The following is a 21066-nucleotide window of genomic DNA, read 5'->3' on the forward strand; positions in this document are numbered from 1 at the left end:
GGAGTTGCAGGTGATCAGGGTCAGTCACCAAGTAGACACTAACAGTGCCTCTTTTCTTATTTGATGATCTTCTTAGGATGCAAATAATTTTGTACTAGAGACAAACAGTAAAGGTGGAGTGAGGGTGAGATCCCTCGATCCTCCTAGTGAAGATGATCCAAATTGTATGATTAAACCTGGTCACATGAATCTTCATTTGAAACCATCCTAATAACCTGTAGCCTTTGGTTATTAGGATGGACAGAGAGAGAGAGAAACCCCATAGTCATCCCCTGTTCTTTGCTTGGCTTTGAGCAGGAGGGAGAAGATCATGTGGAGTGTGGTGACCAGGAGCATCTCCAGGAGGGTGTGCACCCAGAAGAGTTTGTGGCCATTGCAGACTATTCTGCCACTGACCAGACGCAGGTAACCCTAAGCACTTGCTCACATGCAGGGGCCGTGGGCCTTGGGTCCATGTTTTATGGATTCGGCTAAATGCCATGCTGAATGACAGAATTAGATATAAATTTTGAAGAAGTCATACCAAAGTTAAGTAAAGAAGTATTCAGATGTTTAGAGCCAAATGAGACCTGTGAGGGACCCTTCTCTTCCCAGCCTAACAAATTCCGATGCCAAGCCTGAAGTGGAAGATACGTGGATAAGGAAGGAGGGAAGGAAGCACCTGCTCCAGTTTCTTTTAGGAAACCATGATTTAGAACCTAGTCTAGTTAATGAAAAATAAGGCTATAAAATAAAAGTATTGACTTGAGGGGCGTCTGGGTGGCTCAGATGGTTAAGCATCCGCCTCGATTTCAGCTCAGGTCATGATCTCAGGGTTGTGAGATCAAGTCCCGCATCGGGCTCTGTGCTCGGTGCTCAGCGGGGAGTCTGCTGGAGGTTCTCTCTCCGTCTCCCCTCTGCCCTTCCCTCCCACTCACACTCTCTCTCTCAAATAAATAAATCTTGAAAAAAACATCGACTTGAATGTAGCTTTTTCTGCTCCAGTAAATGAATCAGCTATCACATAACTGAGTTACAGTGAAGAGGCTGTAGAGAAATTCTGCCTTAAGCCATTCAAACATGTTTACTCTTTCCTTTAAAAAATATCAGTTAAGCTGTGCTTTTCTTTCATGTAGTTGTTCCACAAAAGTCTCTAAGTCTTGGTATCATTTTCAGAAATTGTGAGTTTGTATAATTACCCATTGAGTCCTTTTTGAAATAGCTGTGATTTGGGCCCCAATGATGGATTTATCACTGAGCCAACAATTGAAATACCAACTACAGGTTTTTCTTGAATTTTGACTTCTATGTATGTTTTTTTCCAGCTCAGCTTTTTGAGAGGAGAAAAAATTCTCATCCTGAGACAGACAACTGCTGATTGGTGGTGGGGCGAGCGTGCAGGCTGCTGTGGGTACATCCCTGCAAACCACCTTGGGAAGCACCTGGAGGAGTGTGACCCTGAAGACACGTGGCAGGATGAAGAGTACTTCGGCAGCTACGGAACCCTGGTACTGCTGCAACCACTGAGGTGGTGGTTCCCTGTCTCTGGTTTAAAGTTAGCTTCAGCTGGGCTGCTGCTCTTCATGGTTCAGAGCAGGGTTTGCAGACTTTTTCTTTGGCTCAACAGGCCATGTGGCTACTCATCTCTGCCATTGTAGTGCAAGAGCGGCCATAAAACCATAAAGAAATGAGCATGGCATGTTCTTTTGATTTTTATAAAAACTGTAAAAGCCATTCTTAGCTTGCGGGCCCTACAAAAGCAGGTGGTGGGCTGGATTGGCGCGTGGTGGTTTAGAGATGTTATCTGAGCAATGGGATTATGAACTTTTCTCAGCATTTAAAAAATAGTAACATTTTATTTTAAATACAAAAACGTTACACAAGTCAAAAATAATACCTCTAAATAACTAGCTTATTAGTTTTTTGGTTTTTTTTCCCTATAACCTTATGGACCAGACAGCCCCTGTTTGTATTTTAAAGCTAGATAAAAACAGATGCGTGCAGAATAAACATTGCAGACGTAACGTTGAGTGAAAGAAGCAAGACATCAAAGAATAACTTTTGATTCAGTTATATCAAGTTAAAAAGCAGTGTTAAAAGATGTTTATGAAGGTAAGTGATCAGGGAGCTGGTTCCTCCGAGAATCAGGATGGTGGTTCCTGTTACCAGGGGGTCTGTGATGGTGTCAACCTTAAAAATTAAATAACTGTCATACCAGCAAAATGGGTTTATTCAAGAAGAGCAGAGGAACTGCAACCGAGGACAAGCGCCCTGTGGGGCACCACGGGCCAGTCTGGAGACCCAAGGCGAGGAGGCTCTTCATAGAGAAGGCGGGGAGTGGGCGGGGCTGTGTGGAACGGAGGGCCTTTGGAGGGTGGCGGAGGCTTCTCCTCGGCTGGGCTGTTGCTAGGCCTGGAGAAAATCTTCCTCCTGCTGAGTTAGTAAAGTAGGCTTCTTCCTTTGGAGTTTGCCATGGTGGAGGGCTAGTGCTGAGCCTGCCCACCCCCAGGGCACCCCCTGTCCATTTTAAGGGAGGTTTTCTTTCCCGGCTTTCGTGGCCGTGAGGCTGGGGTGGGAAGGTTTGGGGTGCTGCCGAGTGTTCTGGTGTGGTTGCATGAGTGTTTGCTATGTAACTGTATTGACAGATTGTAAGCGCTCTTTAGGTAGGTAAGTCCTGTTTCACAGTTAAACATGTTACAATAAATGAAAAGCCCCTGATGTATGTTCATGATTAGAGCTTTCAAACTATTAAGAAAGAGTATTTTGTCGATTTCAAAAGGACCCTATTGGTGATTTGCTTATTTAACAGCTTTGCCGTGTTGCCCCATGACAAGCCGCGCTGTAGTGGATTCCCTCTTACAGGAATCTTTAAACTTCTGCTAGACTTTCTGTTGGATAAATTTGTAGGGTGTGTGTATGTATTTCTTTTACTTTGGTGGGTCTTGCCAGTTCTGCCAGTCTGCAGAAAGATTGGCTGACCGTACGCCACCAGGGTAGGTGAATGCTCGTTTCACAACCTCACATCTCCAAAGCCAAAGAAGATTTCTCATCTTAAAGGTGAAATATGGTATCTCTTGATCTCAGTTTCCATTTTTTAAAGTCAGATTGGTCATCTTCTATATTTTGTTGGCCTTTTCTATTTCTTCTTTTTTGGGTAAACTTTCATATAATTTGCTCATTTTTCTTTTTATTTCTGTCAGTTTATATGTTAAATAAGCAAGTTAGCCCATACTTACGGTACGTATTACACTAACCACTCACCTCTCTTTTTTCCCATGGAACTTTTTACCTTTCTGTGGTCTAATTTGTCCTTTTTGTCTTTGTGACTTTTGGGTTTTGTGTCCTACTTCGAAGACCTTCTTCCCTCCAAGATTATAAATGTCCACATTTTCTTTTAGTACTTTTGTGACCCCATTTTTAACAATGAAATATTTAAATCAGTCTGGAGTTTACTAGTTGTAAAGAATAAGGTAAAGTTACAACTTAATTTCCCCACAAATACCCAGCTGTTCCAGCATCAGTTATTCAGTGAGCCTCCTTTTCCTGATTACATGAAATGCACGTTTATCATATGTTAAATTTCTATGGTCTAGTTCTGTAATCTCTGTTTGTTTCATTGATCTGTTCATTTTTTCTGTCATTCCAGATGCTTTTCATTATTGAAGCTTTTAAACATCTGGGAGAGCTGGGCCTCTAGCAGTCCTCATACTTTTTAGTACTTTGATGGCTAGGCTGGTCTGTTTAATTTTTTGAAGCTAATTTTATTATCATTTGTTATTCACCCTTCCCCATGCCAAATTGGCTGGCATTTTAATTGGTATTGCGTGGAAAGTCTCCCATTAATTTAGGGAGAAGTGACATGATGGTAACATCACACTGTGCCCATTTCTTCAGCCTTGTTTTTGACCATATAGGGTGCTGTATCTTTCTTGTTAAATCTATTCCTAGATGGTTTTTGTGTATTATTATTAAAATTGGTTGGGTTCAGTGTTCTATAAATATCAGATTAAATTGGTTTTGATAGTATTGTTCAAGTCTATGTCCTTACTGATTTTTTTTCTACTCTATCAGTTACTGAGAGAAGGATGTTGGGAGTCTCTGACCATAATTGTGAATTTGTCTATTTCTTGTTGCATTTCTGTTGCTTTTTGCTTTGTGTATTTTGAAGCTTTGTTACTAGGTTCAAAACTATTTAGAATTATGCCCTTTGGCTGAAGTGATTCTGGTGTCACTGTGACCTCACCCTCTTTGTTGTGGGGAATATTCTTTGATCTGAAGGGTATTTTGGGTGATGATAATGCCACCACCCAACTTTCTTCCCCTGACGTCAGCACGGTACACCTTAGATTCCTAGTTCTGACTTTCTATTTAGGTGGACTACTCCAGGCGGGATGGCTGAGTCCTGACTGTGTCCACTCTGACCCTCAGTCTCTTTGTTTCTCAGTGCTCAGTGTCTCTGTGCGGAGCCACAGTGGGCTCATGAAGGCCCTGTGCAGGCTTCCTGTCTGTGCTGACCTGGTCTGGGTAGCTTCAGTGGCTTCCTCGCAGCTGCGCTGTGTGCAGCTTGAGACCCGAGGCATGGGGCGTGGGGGACGGTGCTCTGGGTTCAGCCCTTCTGGGCTCTGACTGCCACCCGTGGTTTCAGGAACCATTTGGAGGAGCCTTTCTCTGTTTCTCTGGGGAGTAGCGTGATTCCCATGGGGTGTTATGTTATCTTGGGTTTCATGTGTTTTCCTCCCTCTGGACATGGCTGGGGGCCTTGAGCTCACCCCCTGAGGGTCATCGGGGTTGTCACGTCCCTCCAGAGCTATAGTTTCATGTGGGGTCTATGTGCCTCCTCTAGCATCTCTCCTGGTGGCTTGTCCACATTCTCTCTTGGTGGATACTTGGCCAAGTTGTACCTGATGGGGAATTGGGTGGTTGCTCCTGTCTCAGGTGGGAACAGTGGTCAGGGGGGCAATGTCTGCGCCACCTCCCGAGTGGTCCACCCCTGCCTCTCTGCTCATCTGGCTGTTGGGGAGGTGCAGGGAGAAGCTGTAGGCAGCATCACACTGAACTGGAAGGATTCCAGAAGCTTCCATGTCATTCCTTCACTGTTGTATTTTTATCTACTGGCATATTTAGGTCTTTCGATTTTTGTGTCTTTTTCTCTTTGTTGCTCATATTTTTAGGCATGGTATGGTGGGATCAAGGGGGTTAGCTCAGTCTCTGATCTTCCTTTTTAAACCAGAGCTCAGCACAGCTCAGATTACAAGCAATGATTCCTAATGTGTATTTCCTCTAGAAACTTCACTTGGAAATGTTGGCAGACCAGCCACGAACCACTAAATACCACAACGTTATCCTGCAGAATAAAGAATCCCTGAAAGATAAAGTGATTCTGGACGTTGGCTGTGGAACTGGGATTATCAGCCTCTTTTGTGCACATTATGCGCAGCCGAAAGCCGTGAGTAAGACACAGCTGGCCCTTCGCAGCTTTGAGCTGAGTCTTGGTGAAGTGTCATCAGTGTGCAAAGGCATCATGTCGGTGAAAGGGGTGGTGCGTTCTTACACCCTGAGCCTGTCGGGTCATGACCTCGCTTATTGAGTCACAAACAGCACAGAGTAGAATAGGACGGAATAGAAAATACCTGAGTGAGTTGCATGTGGTGGGATATTTTTTGTAAAATGTTTATTTCAGTTAGAGAAACACTTGTGTCCCTGTGTTGGGGCTGGGCCACTTGTGTAGATCACTGTCCAAGTGTTATCCCTGCACCGAGCAGGGACCACCTGGTAGGGCCAGAACAGACCAGTCTCTGTGACCCATGTTGGGTTCCTTCATCCTCTTCCCTTCAGAGCATGTGTGGGGCTTCCAGAGTTGAAGGGTCATGATGGCCCCTGACACAGGTGGATGAAACTCCTAGTTCATAACGGAAACTGCAGGACAGTGGTCCCTGGAGTTCAGATGCTGTCAGAACCAAGACGTAGCACTCAGGACCTTCCTCTGACAACCTGGGCTTGAAATTGTCTCAGCCACTGGTAGCCTGAATGCTGGATTGTTCTCAGACCCGTGCTGGGAATCTCTGGCGTCAGTTATGGGGTATGTGGCTGTGTGTATGGGAGCCGGGCCACTGGGTCTGACCCATTGGGGCCCCTGCGATGGATGCCCAGCGTGCATGCAGAGGCTTCTTTCCACCAGCAGCCCCCTGTCTGTTTTAGGCAGAAGGTAGAGTTAAGATTGGGGGTAGCTCCCTTGTCAGGGCTCCGTCTGTTGGAGGTCACACAGTGTGGCCCAGCTGCTGTCCCTGCTCTCCAGCACGCTCCCTTCCTTCTGTCCCTGTTTCCTCTGAGGCTGGTTCTGACTTGGCTGTAGCCACAGGCCCAGGGAGAGCAGATGACAGGCTGCTTTGTGGGTGGGATGCACACTGACGGTCCTGTGACGTGCAGGTGTATGCGGTGGAGGCCAGCGAGATGGCCCAGCACACAGGGCAGCTGGTCATGCAGAATGGCTTTGCCGACATCATCACCGTGTTCCAGCAGAAGGTGGAGGATGTGGTGCTGCCGGAGAAGGTAGACGTGCTGGTATCCGAGTGGATGGGGACCTGCCTGCTGGTAAGGGGCGCCGGGACACGTGGGATGGCCGTGGGTTGCGCCGAGGAAGTGCAGATTCCAAGGAGCGGGTGTGAACTGGGTTCGGGCTCTGGTGAGCAGAACAGCATGGGGAGAGCCGTGGCTGTCGTGCTCAGCCAGACCACCTGGTGCTTCTCCTGGCGCTGACTTCTGTTTAGTGCAGGGCAGCCGTGACGCCATAATGTCCCGCCGTCTGTGACATGGACGGACCTTGAAGGCGTTATGCTAAGTGAAGTAAGTCAGAGAGGGACCTGTGGTATGATCTCACTTACATGTGGAATCTAAAGACGGCAACACAAAACTCATGCACCACAGTCCTAGAAGAGGGATCACATTTGTGGTTAGCAGGGGGCGGGGGGGAGGAATGGGAGGACTGTGGTCACAGGGAACAGACTTCAGGTGCCAGACAGGTGAGTCCCGGGCCATGATGTACAGTGTGGCGACTGCGGCTCGCCCTGCTGTGAGATGTGTGGGACCATCATTATCAGAGCACCTTCAACCCTCGAGCAGCGTGGGTTTGAACCACGTGGACATGGGATTTACACGTGGGATTTTTTTGATAAATATAGGACCGTACTGTAAGTGTATTTCCTTTATGATTTTAACATTTTCTTTTCTCTAGCTTACTTTATTGTAAGAACACAGTACACAATATAAATAACAAAATACATGTTGATTGACTGTTCATGTTCTTATTAAGGCTTTAGGTCACCAGTAGCTTATTAGTAATCAAGTTTTTGGGGAGTCAAAGGTTATATGTGGATTTCAACTGCATGAAGAGTCAGTGCCCTATTCCCTGCTTGTTCCAAGGTCAGCTGTAGATCTAAGAGGTTTTATCACAAGGCAAAGTTTTTATCTTTTTAATGTGTCAATATGAGGTGATAGATATTAACTAAACCTATCGTAATCATTTTGCAATATATATAAGCCAAATTACCATGCTGTACACCTTAAACTTGTAATAATCTTAGAGAAAAAACATTGGTTGGTGGTATTTTTGAAAAAAGCACCAAAAAGCATGTACAATATGAGTCCAGTTTTTTTAAAAACCATACATAGTGGGGCGTCTGGGTGGTACAGTTGGTTAAGTGTCCCACTCTTGGTTTTGGCTCAGGTTGTGATCTCAGGGTCGTGAGATTGAGCCCCGTGTGGGGCTCTGTGCTGAGCTCGGAGTCTGCTTAAGACTCTCTCTCCCTCTGCCCCTCCTTACTGTGCACTCACGCTGCCTCTCTCTCAAATAAATACATTAAAAAAAAAAATCATACATAGCAATGACCTTGCTTCAGTTCCAGGTAAGATGGAGTAAGCACACTCCACCCTGTCTCCCAGTTAATACAGCTATAGATCCAAGACAGGGTGCAGGGAGACGCTGTTCGAGGACTTTGAAAAGCATATAGTAGCAGGAATGTTGGGAAAGAAGACCAGAGTTTGAAGTACACTGACCTGGTCTTGAGTTCATTGTTATTCCTTCTCTGTCTCTCCATACGTAGCTTCAGAAATTTAGATGAAAAAGATCCATTCTTTTGAAAACTGCAAACTTCCACAACTAACTCGCAATGAAGTAGATAACCTGAATAATGAAATAACTAATAAAGATATTGAACTTACAGTTGAAAACCTTCGGAAGAGAAATCTGTAGGCCTAAATTATTTCACTGGCAAAATATGCAAACACATTTCAGGAAGAAATAACGCCATATCTGAACAATGTCTTTCAGAAAATGGAAGAGGACAGACTCTTCCCAGCTCATTTGGTGAGACCTGCATTACCTTAATACCAAACCCAAACCAAAAACTGCAACCTAATAACTCATGTTCATAAATGCACAAATCCTCAAAAATACTAGCAAATGTAATCTTGCAGTTAGAATAACATTCTAACAAAGAAGAGATTAGCTTTGGAATTCAAGGCTGGTTCAGTATGGAAAAATAAGTCCGTGTAATCTGTATTAACAGTCTACAAAAGAAAACTCACATGACTCTATCAATTAATGCACAAAAAGTTTGGTAATATTCAAAATATTTTTAAAATTTTTGTTGAGATTTCTTCTTTGATCCATGTGTTTTTTTTCCAGAAGTGTTTTTTAATCTCTCAAGTATTTTTTGATTTTCCAGCTATCTTTCTGTTAATTTCTAGTTTAATTCTGTTGTGTTCTGAGAGCAGACATTGTATAATTTCTGTTGTTTTAAAGTTGTGCAGATGTGTTTTATGGCCCAGAACGTGTGAGTGCTCCATGTGAGCTTGAGAAGGAGGTGTGTTCTGCTGTTGGATGAAGTGGTCTGTAGGTTTGCATTATGTCCTGTTGGTGGATGGTGGTGTTGAGTTCGATTGTGTCCTTACAGACTTTCTGCTTGCTGGATCTGTCCTTTTCTGAGACGGGGGTGCCTGATTCATCTCTTTCTCCTTGCAGCTCTTTTTGTTTTTGCCTTACACAGTGATTCTCAGTTGTTAGGTGTATAATGTCTTCTTGGAGAATTGACCCCTTCATCGTTATGCTATGGCCCTCTTTATCTCTGATAACTTCCTTCCTCTGAAGCCTGCTCTGTCTGAAATTAACAAGTTACTCCTGCTTGCTTTTGATTAGTGTTAGAATCGCATATCTTTCTCCATCCATTTACTTTTAATTTATATGTGTCAGTATATTTATTCATTTTATTTTTCATTTAAGTAATCTCTACACCCCATGTGGGGCTTGAACTCATGACCCTGAGATCACGAGTTGCATGCTCTTCTGACTGAGCCAGCCAGGCACCCCTGTGTCAGTATATTTAAAGTGGATTTCTTGTAGACAGTACCTAGTTGGGTCTTAGTTTTTGATCCACTCTGATAATCTCTGTCTTTTAACTGGTATATTTAGACCATTGGCATTCAAAGTGATTATTAATATAGTCAGATTAATATATCTACCATATTTGTTACTGTGTTCTGTTTGTTGTTCTTGTTCTTTGTTCCTGTTTTTTTTCTTTCACTCTTTTTTCTTTTTATGTTTTTTTTAAGCAAATAAAGTTAAGGAATTTAATGAGCATAAATTAAGGGTGAATTAATTTAATGCTCAGACGCATGTTGGTTTACAACCTGATACGAACATGCTTTGATAATGTGAACAAGATTCATATTTTCATAAATTGATGTTATATTCACTTTGTAGACCATTTCCAACTTTTAAAAATATTTCTCAGTTGTAATCTCTCTTGAAGCTCCCTTCTTTATGTATGATCTATTTATCTGTTGTCTGTCTTCACTTGCATTGAGGTATAATTATAAAGTCATAAGATAGTAAAATATGCAGGATGATGATTTGATATTTGTATATATTATCGACAGCTTCCCCTCACCCCCTGCCCCTCTGAGTTAGCACATCTGTCACCTCACAGTGACGGCATTGTCAACTGTAGTCACCACGGTATGTAATAGATACTCAGACCTTACGCAGTTTATAATTGACAGTTTGTACCCTTTCACCAATGTCTCCCTGTTTTCCTCACCCCTGAGCTCCTGGTAACCACTTTTTTACCCTCTGTGATTCTATGAGTTCAACTTAAAATTTTTTTTTAGGATTTCACATATAAGTGAAATGATGCAGTATTTGTGTATCTGTGTGAGGCTTTTTTCGTTAGCATAAGGCCCTCTGGCTTCATCCATGGGTTTGCAGATGGCAGAAGTTCCTTCTTTCCCACGGCCGAGTAGTACTCCGTTGTGTATGTCCGCCTCTGCGGTGACATGTCACACACATGTCACATCTGTATCTCATACTTGATTCACTCATCTGTCAGTGGACACCTAGGTTGTTTTCACATCTTGGTTATTGTGAACATGGGAGTACAGACACCTCTTTGAGATAATGATTCTGTTCCTCTGGATATAAACCCAGAAGTGGGATTGCTGGATCACATGGTATTTCTAGTTTTATTTATTTTTTTTTTTTTTTTTTTTTTTATTTTTTTGCGAGAGAGAGAATGAGAGAGAGCACGAGAGGGAGGAGGGTCAGAGGGAGAAGCAGACTCCCTGCTAAGCAGGGAGCCCGATGTGGGACTCGATCCCGGGACTCCAGGATCATGACCTGAGCTGAAGGCAGTCGCTTAACCAACTGAGCCACCCAGGCGCCCCGGTATTTCTAGTTTTAATTTGCTGAGGAACCTCCGTACTGTTTTCCACACTGGCTGTTACATTCCCACTAACAATGTTCAAGGGTTCCCTTTTCTGTATATTCTTGCCAGCATTTGTTACCTTTTGTCTTTTTTTTTTTTTTAAAGATTTGTTTATTTATTTTAGAGTGAGAGAGAGGGAGAGAAGCAGACTCCCTGCTTGAGTGTGGAGCCCGACGCGGGGCTCAATCCCATGACCCTGAGATCACAACCCGAGCTGAAGGCAGACGCTTAAATGACTGAGCCACCCAAGTGCCCCAGCTGATAAAAAGAAGAATGAAGTTGGAAGAATTACATGCTGCCTGACTTTAAAACTTAGCATAAAGCATAGTAGTCAAGACAGTGTAGTATTGGTGGAAAGGGTAGACACGTAAGACAATGGAATAAAATGGAGAAATAGATGCCTAAAACTATAGTCAATTGATTTTAACAGGGGAGCAAAATCAGTTTAATGGAGAAAAGGTAGTCTTTTCATTAGAAGATATTGGCAGTTAGTTGGCCATCCATATGTGAAATAAAAAAAGAAGAAAGAAAAAAAGAGCTTCATTTTTAAGCCTCATACCTTCTACAAAAATGTTAATTCAAAATTGATTCTAGATCTAATAACTTGGACTATAAAACTTGCAGAAGAAATCTTGGGAGAAAATCTTCATGGGTTAGGCAAAGGGTTTTTAGTTGATTCTTAAAGCATGATCCATTAAAGAAAAAGTTGATATGCCAGACGATCAAAATTAAAAATGTCTGCTCTGTAAAAGAAAATGAAAAGCCATGGTAAGATTAGGAGAAAATATTTGCAAATCACATATCTAATGTGTATCCTGAATATACAAAGAACTCTCAAAATTCAGCAGGAAGAAAGTAAACAACCTAAGTGAAAAATGGACAAAAGACTAATAGAGACTTTGTATCAAAGTATATATAGATGGATGAGAAATAAGCATGTGAAAAGACATTAAACAGGGACATACAAACTAAAACTAACGAGATACCACTACGCGCCTATTGAAATGGCTGAAACTGTAATAATACCACGTGCCGTGGACAGCTAAAACTCAGGAATGACACAGCCACCCTGGAAGACCGTTTGGCAGTTTCCTGTAGGGTTACAGGTGCACTTACCCTACGACGCCGTAATTACACTTGAGGGTATTGATGCTGGAGAAACAGGCTGTGTTCACACAAAGACCTGTACATGAGTGTTTATACCAGCTCCAGTTATAATTGCCAAAAACTGCAAACAACCCAAGTGTGCTTCAACAGGTGATTGGATAAGCAGCTGTGGTACATCCACACGGTGGAATACTACTGGGCAATAAAGAATGAACTACTGGGGCGCCTGGGTGGCTCAGTCAGTGAAGCGTCTGCCTTCGGCTCAGGTCATGATCCCAGGGTCCTGGGATCGAGCCCCACGTCGGGCTCCCTGCTCCACGGAGAGCCTGCTTCTACCTCTCCCTCTGCCTGCCTCTCTGCCTACGTGTGCTCTCTCTCTCTCTCTGTCAAATAAATAAAATCTTTAAAAAAAAAAAAAAGAATGAACTACTGATGCACAAATATGGACAAACCCCAGAGACGACATGCTGGCATCATTAAAGTCACATAGAGTAATTAAAACCGTGATACTCTAACGAGGAAAGACACAGAATAGGATAGAAAGCACAGGACAGAACCTTCTAGCCTATGAAAAAGTTGATATTATGAGTGAAAGAAGCCAGTCTCCAAAGAGTGTGTACCATATGATTCCGTTTATGTGACATTCTCAAAAAGACAAAGCCACAGGGAGGCCAGTTTGTGGTTTCCAGAGGTTGGAGGTGGTGGGAGGAGGTGACCACAAAGGATATCACGAGGAGTGTTTTGGGGTAATGGAACTGTTCCGTATCCTGATTGTGGTTGTGTTACACAGATCCAAAGAAGTGTTAAAATTTGTAGACTGACTTACTATTGGTAATTTAACAAAATAAAATTAAAAATTATCTGTATATAATTTTCACATGTGTGCATGTGTGTGTACGTGAAGAAGAGTCCTTGAGGATAAGCTGCCAAGCAAACAATGGTTCCTTTTGGGTGCTGGGTTTACTCATGACTTTTTGTTTGTGCTTTTCTGAGTTTTCTAAATTTTTCCATACTGAACATAAACTACTTCTGTAATAAAAACCGCCTGAAGTTACTTAAGAAAAAGCCCTTCTGGGGCTTCCCATCGGCTTCCCATTCCCTGCACGCTCCCTGGTTCAGACACAAAGGCTGGCTTCTTGGGGCTGCTCCCAGCCCCCGCTGCCCATCTCAGGCATCACATGCCACCTGTCCGGTGCGTTCTGAGGGTGTGAGGTGGCGTTAAGCTGCTCTTATGACTTAAGTACCATATGAACCTCCGCGGCATGCCTGCTTTAATGTTTCATGTTTTTAAGAAGTGATCTCAGTCAACTTACAGGGTTACGAAAATGCTGAGAATACCCCAGAGGCCAGATTTATATGGTTTTACAGTGAAAACTCTGCAGTGCTTTGGGGCTGTTAAAAATGGAGTTGCAGCTGACTTGGGCTGACAGAGATGGTGAGAGGGAAGGGCTCTCTCGTCGGCCGGGCCCAGTTGTGAACCCAGTGCAGTGTGAGCTCTGTGACTCCACCCCAGGCTGGGGTAGGGACCAGCAACACCACTGGTGTGGGTACAAGGTAAGTCCTCCCAGACCGTCTGTCGCAGGCACGGGCCTCAGTCACCATGTCCCCTGTGTGTCTCCCTCCTGTGCAGTTTGAGTTCATGATTGAGTCGATCCTGTACGCCCGGGACGTGTGGCTGAAGGAGGATGGGGTCATCTGGCCGACCACGGCCGCGCTGCACCTGGTGCCCTGCAGCGCGGACAGAGACTACCGCAGCAAGGTGCTCTTCTGGGACAACGCCTACGAGTTCAACCTCAGCGCCCTCAAGTGAGTGCAGCGGGGTGCGCGCCCGCGTGTTCCTGGCCGCCTGGCTGGGCGCGCCGCGGGCTTGCTAGACACAGAGCGCCTACTCCGTTGTAGGGCCTGCCATGACGCGGATCTGAATTCATTCACAGGCCTAAGAGCTTCGCATGTTGACTTTCATGCCTTCAAACTTGTAACAGATGTGATGGGAAATGACAAGGCTTTTGCAGTCTAAGTTCTCAGATATAATGGGAAAAATGTGGTCATGGTTGGAAACAAGGCCTTTCTAAATATGTGGTCTGTTAACACACAAATACGTGTTCCTACTAAGAGCTGTTCATTTTTAAAGGATCAGAAAATGTATTTGTGAAGTTGTTCCTGGCAGTTGGCAGAGGAAGCCGTGCTCCAGCATAGCATAATTGCTGTCCTCATTTTAACACGGACACGCTTGTACAGTTGGACTTCAGGTTGTAATAGGAAATGATTGGCTGGTACGGCCTCGTGTTTTTGGTGTTGCCTTTTGTAAGAAGACGGTGACAGAAGCTAGCATGCCCTGATTGTTTGGAGGCACCGGCGTCAGCCCTGGAAAGTAGGGGAGGGTCCCGCCGGTCAGGATCTGCAGGGAGCCTCGCTTACGCAGTGAGGGCCAGGTGAGCGTGGGTGCCTGCTGGCTGCCCCAATGGCTGCGTGTGCTGTCTCTCTCTCTCGGGGCTCTGGGCCTTTGTGGTTTCTTCTAAACAGTTCAAAAGACGAGGTGATAACGCAAAGGTAAGAAATCTTCCCCAGTTAACATGTTGAAGCATTGCACTCTCGACCCGAGCCCCAGAGGGGATGGAGAGGAGAGGTCCCCAGCAGAGCTGTTCTGTCATTCGTCTAGGGGAAAATGGGCAGGCAGGGCTGGGAGGGTTGACAATAGAGCAGTGAGGAGGTTCCGATGTGGCCGGGTGTAATGTCTAAGCTGGAGGCACCGGGATGAAGGCAGAGTGGTCCTGAGACAAGGAAGGACAGAGCGGCGGCACAGGATGGACACGCACAGAACGTGTGTGCGAGAGGTGGGGCGTGAGGGGCACAGGTGGCAAAGTGTTCTGGGCCATTGGTGGGCCCCTTGAAACCTCTTTCCTTCTCTCATACTGTACATTGAAATTTAATTTCACATGGGTTTAAGAGTTTTGTGTTAAACATCTGCATCAAGTACAGGAATCCATGGGGGCCTCTGTGTCAGGCTTTAGATGGGAAGTCAACAGAAAGAAAGAAGGCAGCACTGGACTTCAGTCTATAAAAATCGACATCTGTGTCTCAGCATAAATACAATTTAAAAAGGCGGCGACTACTTAGAGAAAGTTGCTAGCTGACAGATCCTAGAGTCAGAAAAAGATGTATGTCCAGTGAAATTATAGCCAAGTCACAGGAATAAGCAAGTCACAAAAACTAAATAAAGTCACCAGTTGATATTTGAAAGAAATCGCAACATCATTAGTGATTGAAATGCAAATTAAAATAAATGCCATTTTTGCCTACCAGATGAACAAAGATTAGACAGCAGTTGGTGCTGTTTGAGCTGCAGGTGAGATGGGGGGACGAGCCCATGTGCCCAGAGCTGTGGGTGCGGGGGGCCCTGCAGGCTGGTATCCGGCGTCCACCCCCATCTGTCCCGGTGCCACGTCGTGCTCCCATACACACAACGTGGGGAACAGACAGCGTTCCAAAGGAACATGGCTGGGTTGCTGTATGTCCACCCGATGGATTAAGAGACGGTGAAAGTGGTAGGACACAGACCATGTCTACAGAATGGCTTCTACTTTGCATAAAAACACATATGAATATATGTCCGGGGGATAAAATGACTAAATATATCAAGTGCCGAGGCAAGGGCATGGGATGTTCAAGTTTTTTCTGTGTACTTTTCTATATTTTCCCAGTTCCTTATACGTGCATAATTATTTTTATCAGAAAATACTAAAAATATGTCCATATCGTGGCATCTTTATTTAAAATGTTGACTTTTAACTGCTATTTCAGAAGTTAGTGCTGTGCTTGATTTTTGAAGCGTTTCTGTGCTAAATGGTAGGTGACTTTGGGCAAGCACAGCGTTCAGCAGTGGAACGGGCGGGGGTTAGACGGGGTGACGACGAGACGACCGTGCAGGGCCTCAGCGCCTGTATGCAGGGACTCCTCCTGAGAGTCGGGCTCTAGGGGGGCCTGCAGGCTTGCTGGTTTAGTACATTTCTTCCTGGGCCATCCAGAACAGGAGTATCTTACTTGCTGTGATGATCTTAGGTCCGGTCCTCACCTTCTTACTCTGCGAGGTGATGAAATGTCCACGTAATGAGGTGAAGGCAGGCGAGGGACCCGTGGGAGGCTCCCGTGGACCTTCTGTCCACAGGTCAGGAGGAGGGCCTTGAAGTGGGTCCGGGCACTGCCCGTGTGGGAAAGGCTGGTTTCTGTGTGTTCAGGCCCCGTGAGGAGGATGGAGGTGGGAGCCCTCCAGCCCTGCCTCGGTGCCCTCGTGCGCTGGCCATGGCTTGGAATTCCTGCTAATGCTGGAGGGAAAGAGCGAGTGCTGTGGACGTGCGTGTGTGTGTCCCGGCCTGAGATGTTGGTACACGCCTCAGAGCAGTGCCTTTGACTCTTTCCCTAGATCTTTAGCAATTAAGGAGTTTTTTTCGAAGCCCAAGTACAACCACATTTTGAAACCAGAAGACTGTCTCTCTGAACCATGCACCATATTACAGCTGGACATGAGAACCGTGCAGATTGCTGACCTAGAGGTGAGAGAAGATGCGTGCTTCCCTTTCACGTTAAGTAAGCAGCACACACACGCCAAGACTTCCGTGCGAATGTTAGGAACTTGCCTTTGATTTTTCCAGAGTCTTTTCTTTTTTATGCTCTGGTTTTGTATTTTATATTTTACATTATTTTCTTTATTGCTAACCTCTTTAACATCATCAGTTCTTCTTAGATATATGTTTAATATTTTCAGCATCTTCAGATTTTAATAAATTATATCCAGTTTCTTCAAGGCCTTTCAATTAAAATTTTTTTCGCTACTGTTGATGACAGAATTCTTAATTCTTACTTTTACTTACCCCTGTTGCCACGAGGTGGCGTGTGTGGATTTGGGAGGATCTCATTTTAAGGGTGTGCTGGGAGGTGCAGGTGCAGGAGAGTGTGGGGGTCACTGGAAGCCCCTGCTGGGGCTCAGATGGGCAGAACAACGTGGGGACTGAGCTCTTGACTCTGCACTCAGTTTTGCAGAATAGAGACCCAGCCTGGAACTTTATTGATGCAAAGACTTGAGAAGAAATAGTATTCCACTCAAATTTGGGCAAATGAGGCCCAAATTGCTTGACACCTTTTCTGATTCTCTGCAGCATTTGAATTTATGATGCCAGTTTTAGAGGAGGAAATTTTATGTGGTGTTCGCTGTGTTCAACTAAACTAGCAAGTTACAGTCGTAATTACTGAACTAGACGGTAGGGCTGCTGAGTGCAGTGCAGGGAGGTGGGATCTGTGAGGTGGGTCCAGGCGGAGGACAGTTGCTAATTCTTGCTCGGGGAGACCCTTGTGGCCTGGTGTCACGTGCTTACGGAAGCCATGCCCCTTTCTTACCATTTGCTTGAACAGACAATGAAAGGCGAGCTGCACTTTGAGATCAGGAAAGCCGGCACTCTGCATGGATTCACAGCCTGGTTCAGTGTCCGGTTTCAGAGCCTGGAGGAGGATGAGCCCCAGCTGGTGCTGAGCACAGGCCCGTTGCACCCGTGAGTGTGCCTCTCCCACGGGGGCTCCGCACAGCAGCCCCGGAGGAGCGGGCGCGGGTGGCCAGCCTGCGCGTTGTCAGCATGGCAGCCGTGGGCAGAGATCTGGCAGTGCTGGTTCGTTGGCCCGGGCTCTGCAGACCAGGCTGCCCTGGTGCTCGAGCAGGGTGTGCAGGCAGAGGGTGGGCGAGTCCCGGGGCCGTGCCCCACCCACCCCGCACTGGGCTTCCGTGGGCTGCCCTCTGACCCCTGCGTACGTAGGAGCAGACTTGGGCTTCCTCAGTTGCCCCGGACGCTGCTTTAGCTTCCCATGGTCTCATACAAACACAGTCCACAGAGCTCTAGGGGCTTTTAATTCAGACTTTCTGGGGGAAGGTCAGTGCCTCTTGAGACAAATCTCTTAAAAAAAGATTTTATCTATTTGTCAGAGAGAGAGCACGAGCAGGGGGAGGGGCAGAGGGAGAAGCAGACTCCCCGCTGAGCAGGGAGCCCGACGTGGGGCTTGAACCCAGGACCCTGGGATCATGACCTGAGCTGAAGGCAGACACTGACTGAGCCACGCAGGCATCCCTCAGACATATTTTTTATGCAGTAACATTTTGATGCTGCTCACTTGCTCGAGCATCCTGGGAAGCTGACGTAGTCCGCTTCTGTGCTGGACACGGCAGCCCCCCTGGAAACGCTGCCTTCCTCTGGGGCCTTTGTTGTCCTGTTCAGTAACTGCGCTGGACCAGGGAGGGTTGCAGCAGCGTCTGGGTTAGATGCTGGCTGTGGCAGTGGGCCCAGAAGGACCCCAGACGTCCTTCTGTAAAGCGGGGGCAGAGCCGAGGGACTGTGTGCCCTGTGTGCTGAGTGTCCTGTGGTGGTGGCAGGGCTGGGGCTCCAGCCAGCCTTCCTTCCAGATCCGGCCAGCACAGATGCGAGCTGTCACCAGGTGAGGGTAGGAACACGAGAAACCCAGTGGACAGTCGTGTGCCTGGGTGGTCTTCCCCCAGTGTGTCCACACACAGGTGGGGTGGGGCTAGCAGGGTGCAGACATGGGACAAGCGCTCTGTGAAGGCGGAGAGAGACTCTCACAGCGGGTGAGGCAGGAGGGAGGGTGAGCCGGTGAGCGTGACCGTGGGGTGCATGCCAGGTGTCGGCCAGAGGCGGTCGTGCATGCTCTCAGAGCCGGTAGAACCTAAAGAGCTTGGGAGTTGTGACCATTTCTCCCAAATGTTACAGTTGTCATGCTCACCTTCCGCCTGACTCTCACAGGAATAATCACTTTTTTGGACCGCAGAGACTAGATCTCGGGCATTGGCAGCTTAGAGACCGCACGGGGGACTTTGGGTAGATGCCCACTGTGCCAGGGTGCAAGGGGCCTGTGCCCGGCCATGTGTCCTCTGAGCCAGCAGCACCAGCCACCTTCACTCTCCCGGAATCTGGGCAGCGTCCAGGAGCTGCATCCGCCCTGGGTTGTAACTCAGTCCCTGCAACACACAGAGGCCGTCCGGGTTGTAGGGCTGGGGTGCGTCTGTCCCGCGCGCCGGGTAAGCCTGAGAGTCCGGCTCCAGAGAGGTGACCTCATGCCCTGTGTCTTGCAGCACCACCCACTGGAAGCAGGTGCTGTTCATGATGGACGAGCCTGTCCCCGTCCTCACGGGAGATGTGGTCACAGGCTCGGTTGTGTTGCAGAGAAACCCCGTGTGGAGGAGGCACATGTCCGTGGCGCTGAGCTGGTCCGTCACTTCCACACAAGACCCCACATCGCAGAAAGTAAGAGACTTAGCTGTCAAGTCAGGTGCTGGGGCGCTGGTCCTGGGAGACGGGTCTGGGGTGATCACGTGGCCAGACCACACGGCCTCCTCTGCTGTGTTATTTTTCTGACCCTCCTGATGGGAAGTGAATGCTGTCGCTTGCAGAACAGGAATCAGAGGGCGAGGAGGTGAGTCTGTGAGGGTAGAGGCCCAGCCCAGCCAAGGTCCACCCTTCGCGTGTCCAGGAGGCCCTGGTGGAGAGCCGGGGCTGGGGGCTGACCCACTGCCGGTGGTGTGTGATGTAGGCGTGTGGTGTGGGTCGCCTTCCCACCGTGGCAGCGGTTCGAGGGCTGAGGAACCATCCCGCCCACGGTGAAACTGTGGCCAGGTGGGGCCCGGGGCCTGTGTCTCCCAGAGGCTGCTGAGCGGGGGCTTCTCATGGGTTAGTGCAGGGCCGAAAAGAAAATCGGAGGGCTTCTCTTTATGTTTTAATACCTCTTTTATACTTTGTTTTATGCTAATTGTATAAGTTTTAATGTTTGTCATTAAAAAAATTTGTGCACCTAAATGTCGTTCTTTTGTAAAATAGTGTTATTAGGAAGTACTGCATGTTAATCATACTGAAGTGATTTCTGATTTGATTGCTTTGTTTTCTTTGTCTTTTTCAGGGTGGAGAAAAAGTCTTTCCCATCTGGAGATGACAGCTGAAGTTCTGTGGGAAGCAGTGTGCAGACACTGCAGGAATGAACCCGAGCGAACGAAGACGCACTGGGACGGGGGCCCACGTTCTCGCTGCCTGGCGGGCGGCAGCGCCCGCGTCTGTGGGCTCGGTCCCGTGGTCGGGGTCGTCCAGCGACGACTGCGCTGCGCTGGGCGGGAGCCCCCCACCGCCATCACTGCCCGTGTCCGTCCTCTAGAAGTAGGCTGTGTCTCCGGGTGTCCCCCAGTGGTGTCCACAGTGCCGGCTTGTGGGTGAGTCGGTGGCACAGTGTCCCTAGCTAGGTCTCGTTCTAAACTCGTAGGACACACACGCATCAACCTCGTACTCCTGTGAAAGTGGCTGTTCACGCATCATGTGTCTTGCTGCCCTGGTTCCTCCTGCGCCGTGCAGAGTGAGGGGTCCCAGCAAGCCGTGCGGGACCTGCAGCTGGAAACGCATGTGACGGGCCTCTGCATGGATAGTACAGTTGTAGAGATGTCTTCCAGATAAATTATGTGTCGGCACATAGCACATGCCCAATAAATATTTTTAAATAAACGAATGTTGGTGTGTATCCCATTTCTGTGCACACACGCTCTGCTTACAAGCGTGGGGTCACACTGTATGCTTCGTAACCTTTCTCCTCCAGCCTGGAGGGACGGGTTTACGGTTTTTTGTGTGTGTGGTTTTGATTTTTAGTTAACTTTTTATTGAAATAGAAGATATAGAGCCCAAACCGCATAAGTCATGAGTGTACAGATGGGTGAAATTTCACAGGGCGGACCTCCGTGTAACAGCGCCCCTTGCACTGAGCACCTCCCAAGGGTCGGTAACGCCGAACTTCTGACACTGTAGATTGCTTTTGCCTGGTTTTGAGGATTGTGTGAGTGGAGTTACAGGTTGTCTGTTTTCTCTAGAGTGTTTGTGTCCTCCCCAAATTCCCAGGTTGAAAACGACCCCCCAAGGTGACGCTGTGAGGGGGTGGGGACTTTGGGAGGTGGTTAGGCCGTGAGGGGGGAGCGCCCGTGGTGGGACTTAATGCCCTTCGAGGGGAGAGTCCAGAGGGCGGCTCGCCCCTGCCCCCCGGGAGGGCCCAGCAGAAGGTGGCCGTCCGGGAACCAGGAAGCGGTCTCTTCAGAGACTCCCAGCTGGGGCCTTGACGTTGGACGTCCAGCCTGCAGACTGTGAGGAAGAAGCTGACGTTCAGGCCGCCGGGTCGGTGGGGGGACAGTGGGAGCCTGTAC

At 47.2% G+C, this 21066-nt stretch overlaps 1 protein-coding gene across 1 annotated transcript; it reads left to right on the plus strand.

Annotated features, from left to right (window-relative positions):
• The first annotated feature begins 372 nt into the window (after positions 1-372).
• PRMT2 (protein arginine methyltransferase 2) lies at positions 373-20089 on the plus strand. Its single transcript, XM_081800944.1, has 10 exons — positions 373-405; positions 1305-1487; positions 5264-5425; positions 6406-6570; positions 8306-8341; positions 13474-13649; positions 16264-16393; positions 17250-17386; positions 18970-19141; positions 19791-20089. Exons 3-10 carry the CDS (start codon positions 5279-5281, stop codon positions 19821-19823), a joined length of 996 nt encoding a protein of 331 aa, XP_081657070.1. The 5' UTR covers positions 373-405; positions 1305-1487; positions 5264-5278; the 3' UTR covers positions 19824-20089.
• The last annotated feature ends 977 nt before the right edge of the window (positions 20090-21066 follow it).

This window comes from Leptonychotes weddellii, chromosome 1 (assembly GCF_054177405.1).
Source record: "Leptonychotes weddellii isolate Sample4059 chromosome 1, ASM5417740v2, whole genome shotgun sequence".
Lineage (NCBI taxonomy): Eukaryota > Metazoa > Chordata > Mammalia > Carnivora > Phocidae > Leptonychotes > Leptonychotes weddellii.

Bases quoted from the DNA above. Each gene is read 5' to 3' on its own strand.
- PRMT2 (XM_081800944.1), top strand. From the start codon at position 5,279: ATGTTGGCAGACCAGCCACGAACCACTAAATACCACAACGTTATCCTG. The intron at 6,571-8,305 runs GTAAGGGGCGCC...AATGTCTTTCAG, and splicing joins GGATGGGGACCTGCCTGCTG to AAAATGGAAGAGGACAGACT. The intron at 19,142-19,790 runs GTAAGAGACTTA...TGTCTTTTTCAG, and splicing joins AAGACCCCACATCGCAGAAA to GGTGGAGAAAAAGTCTTTCC.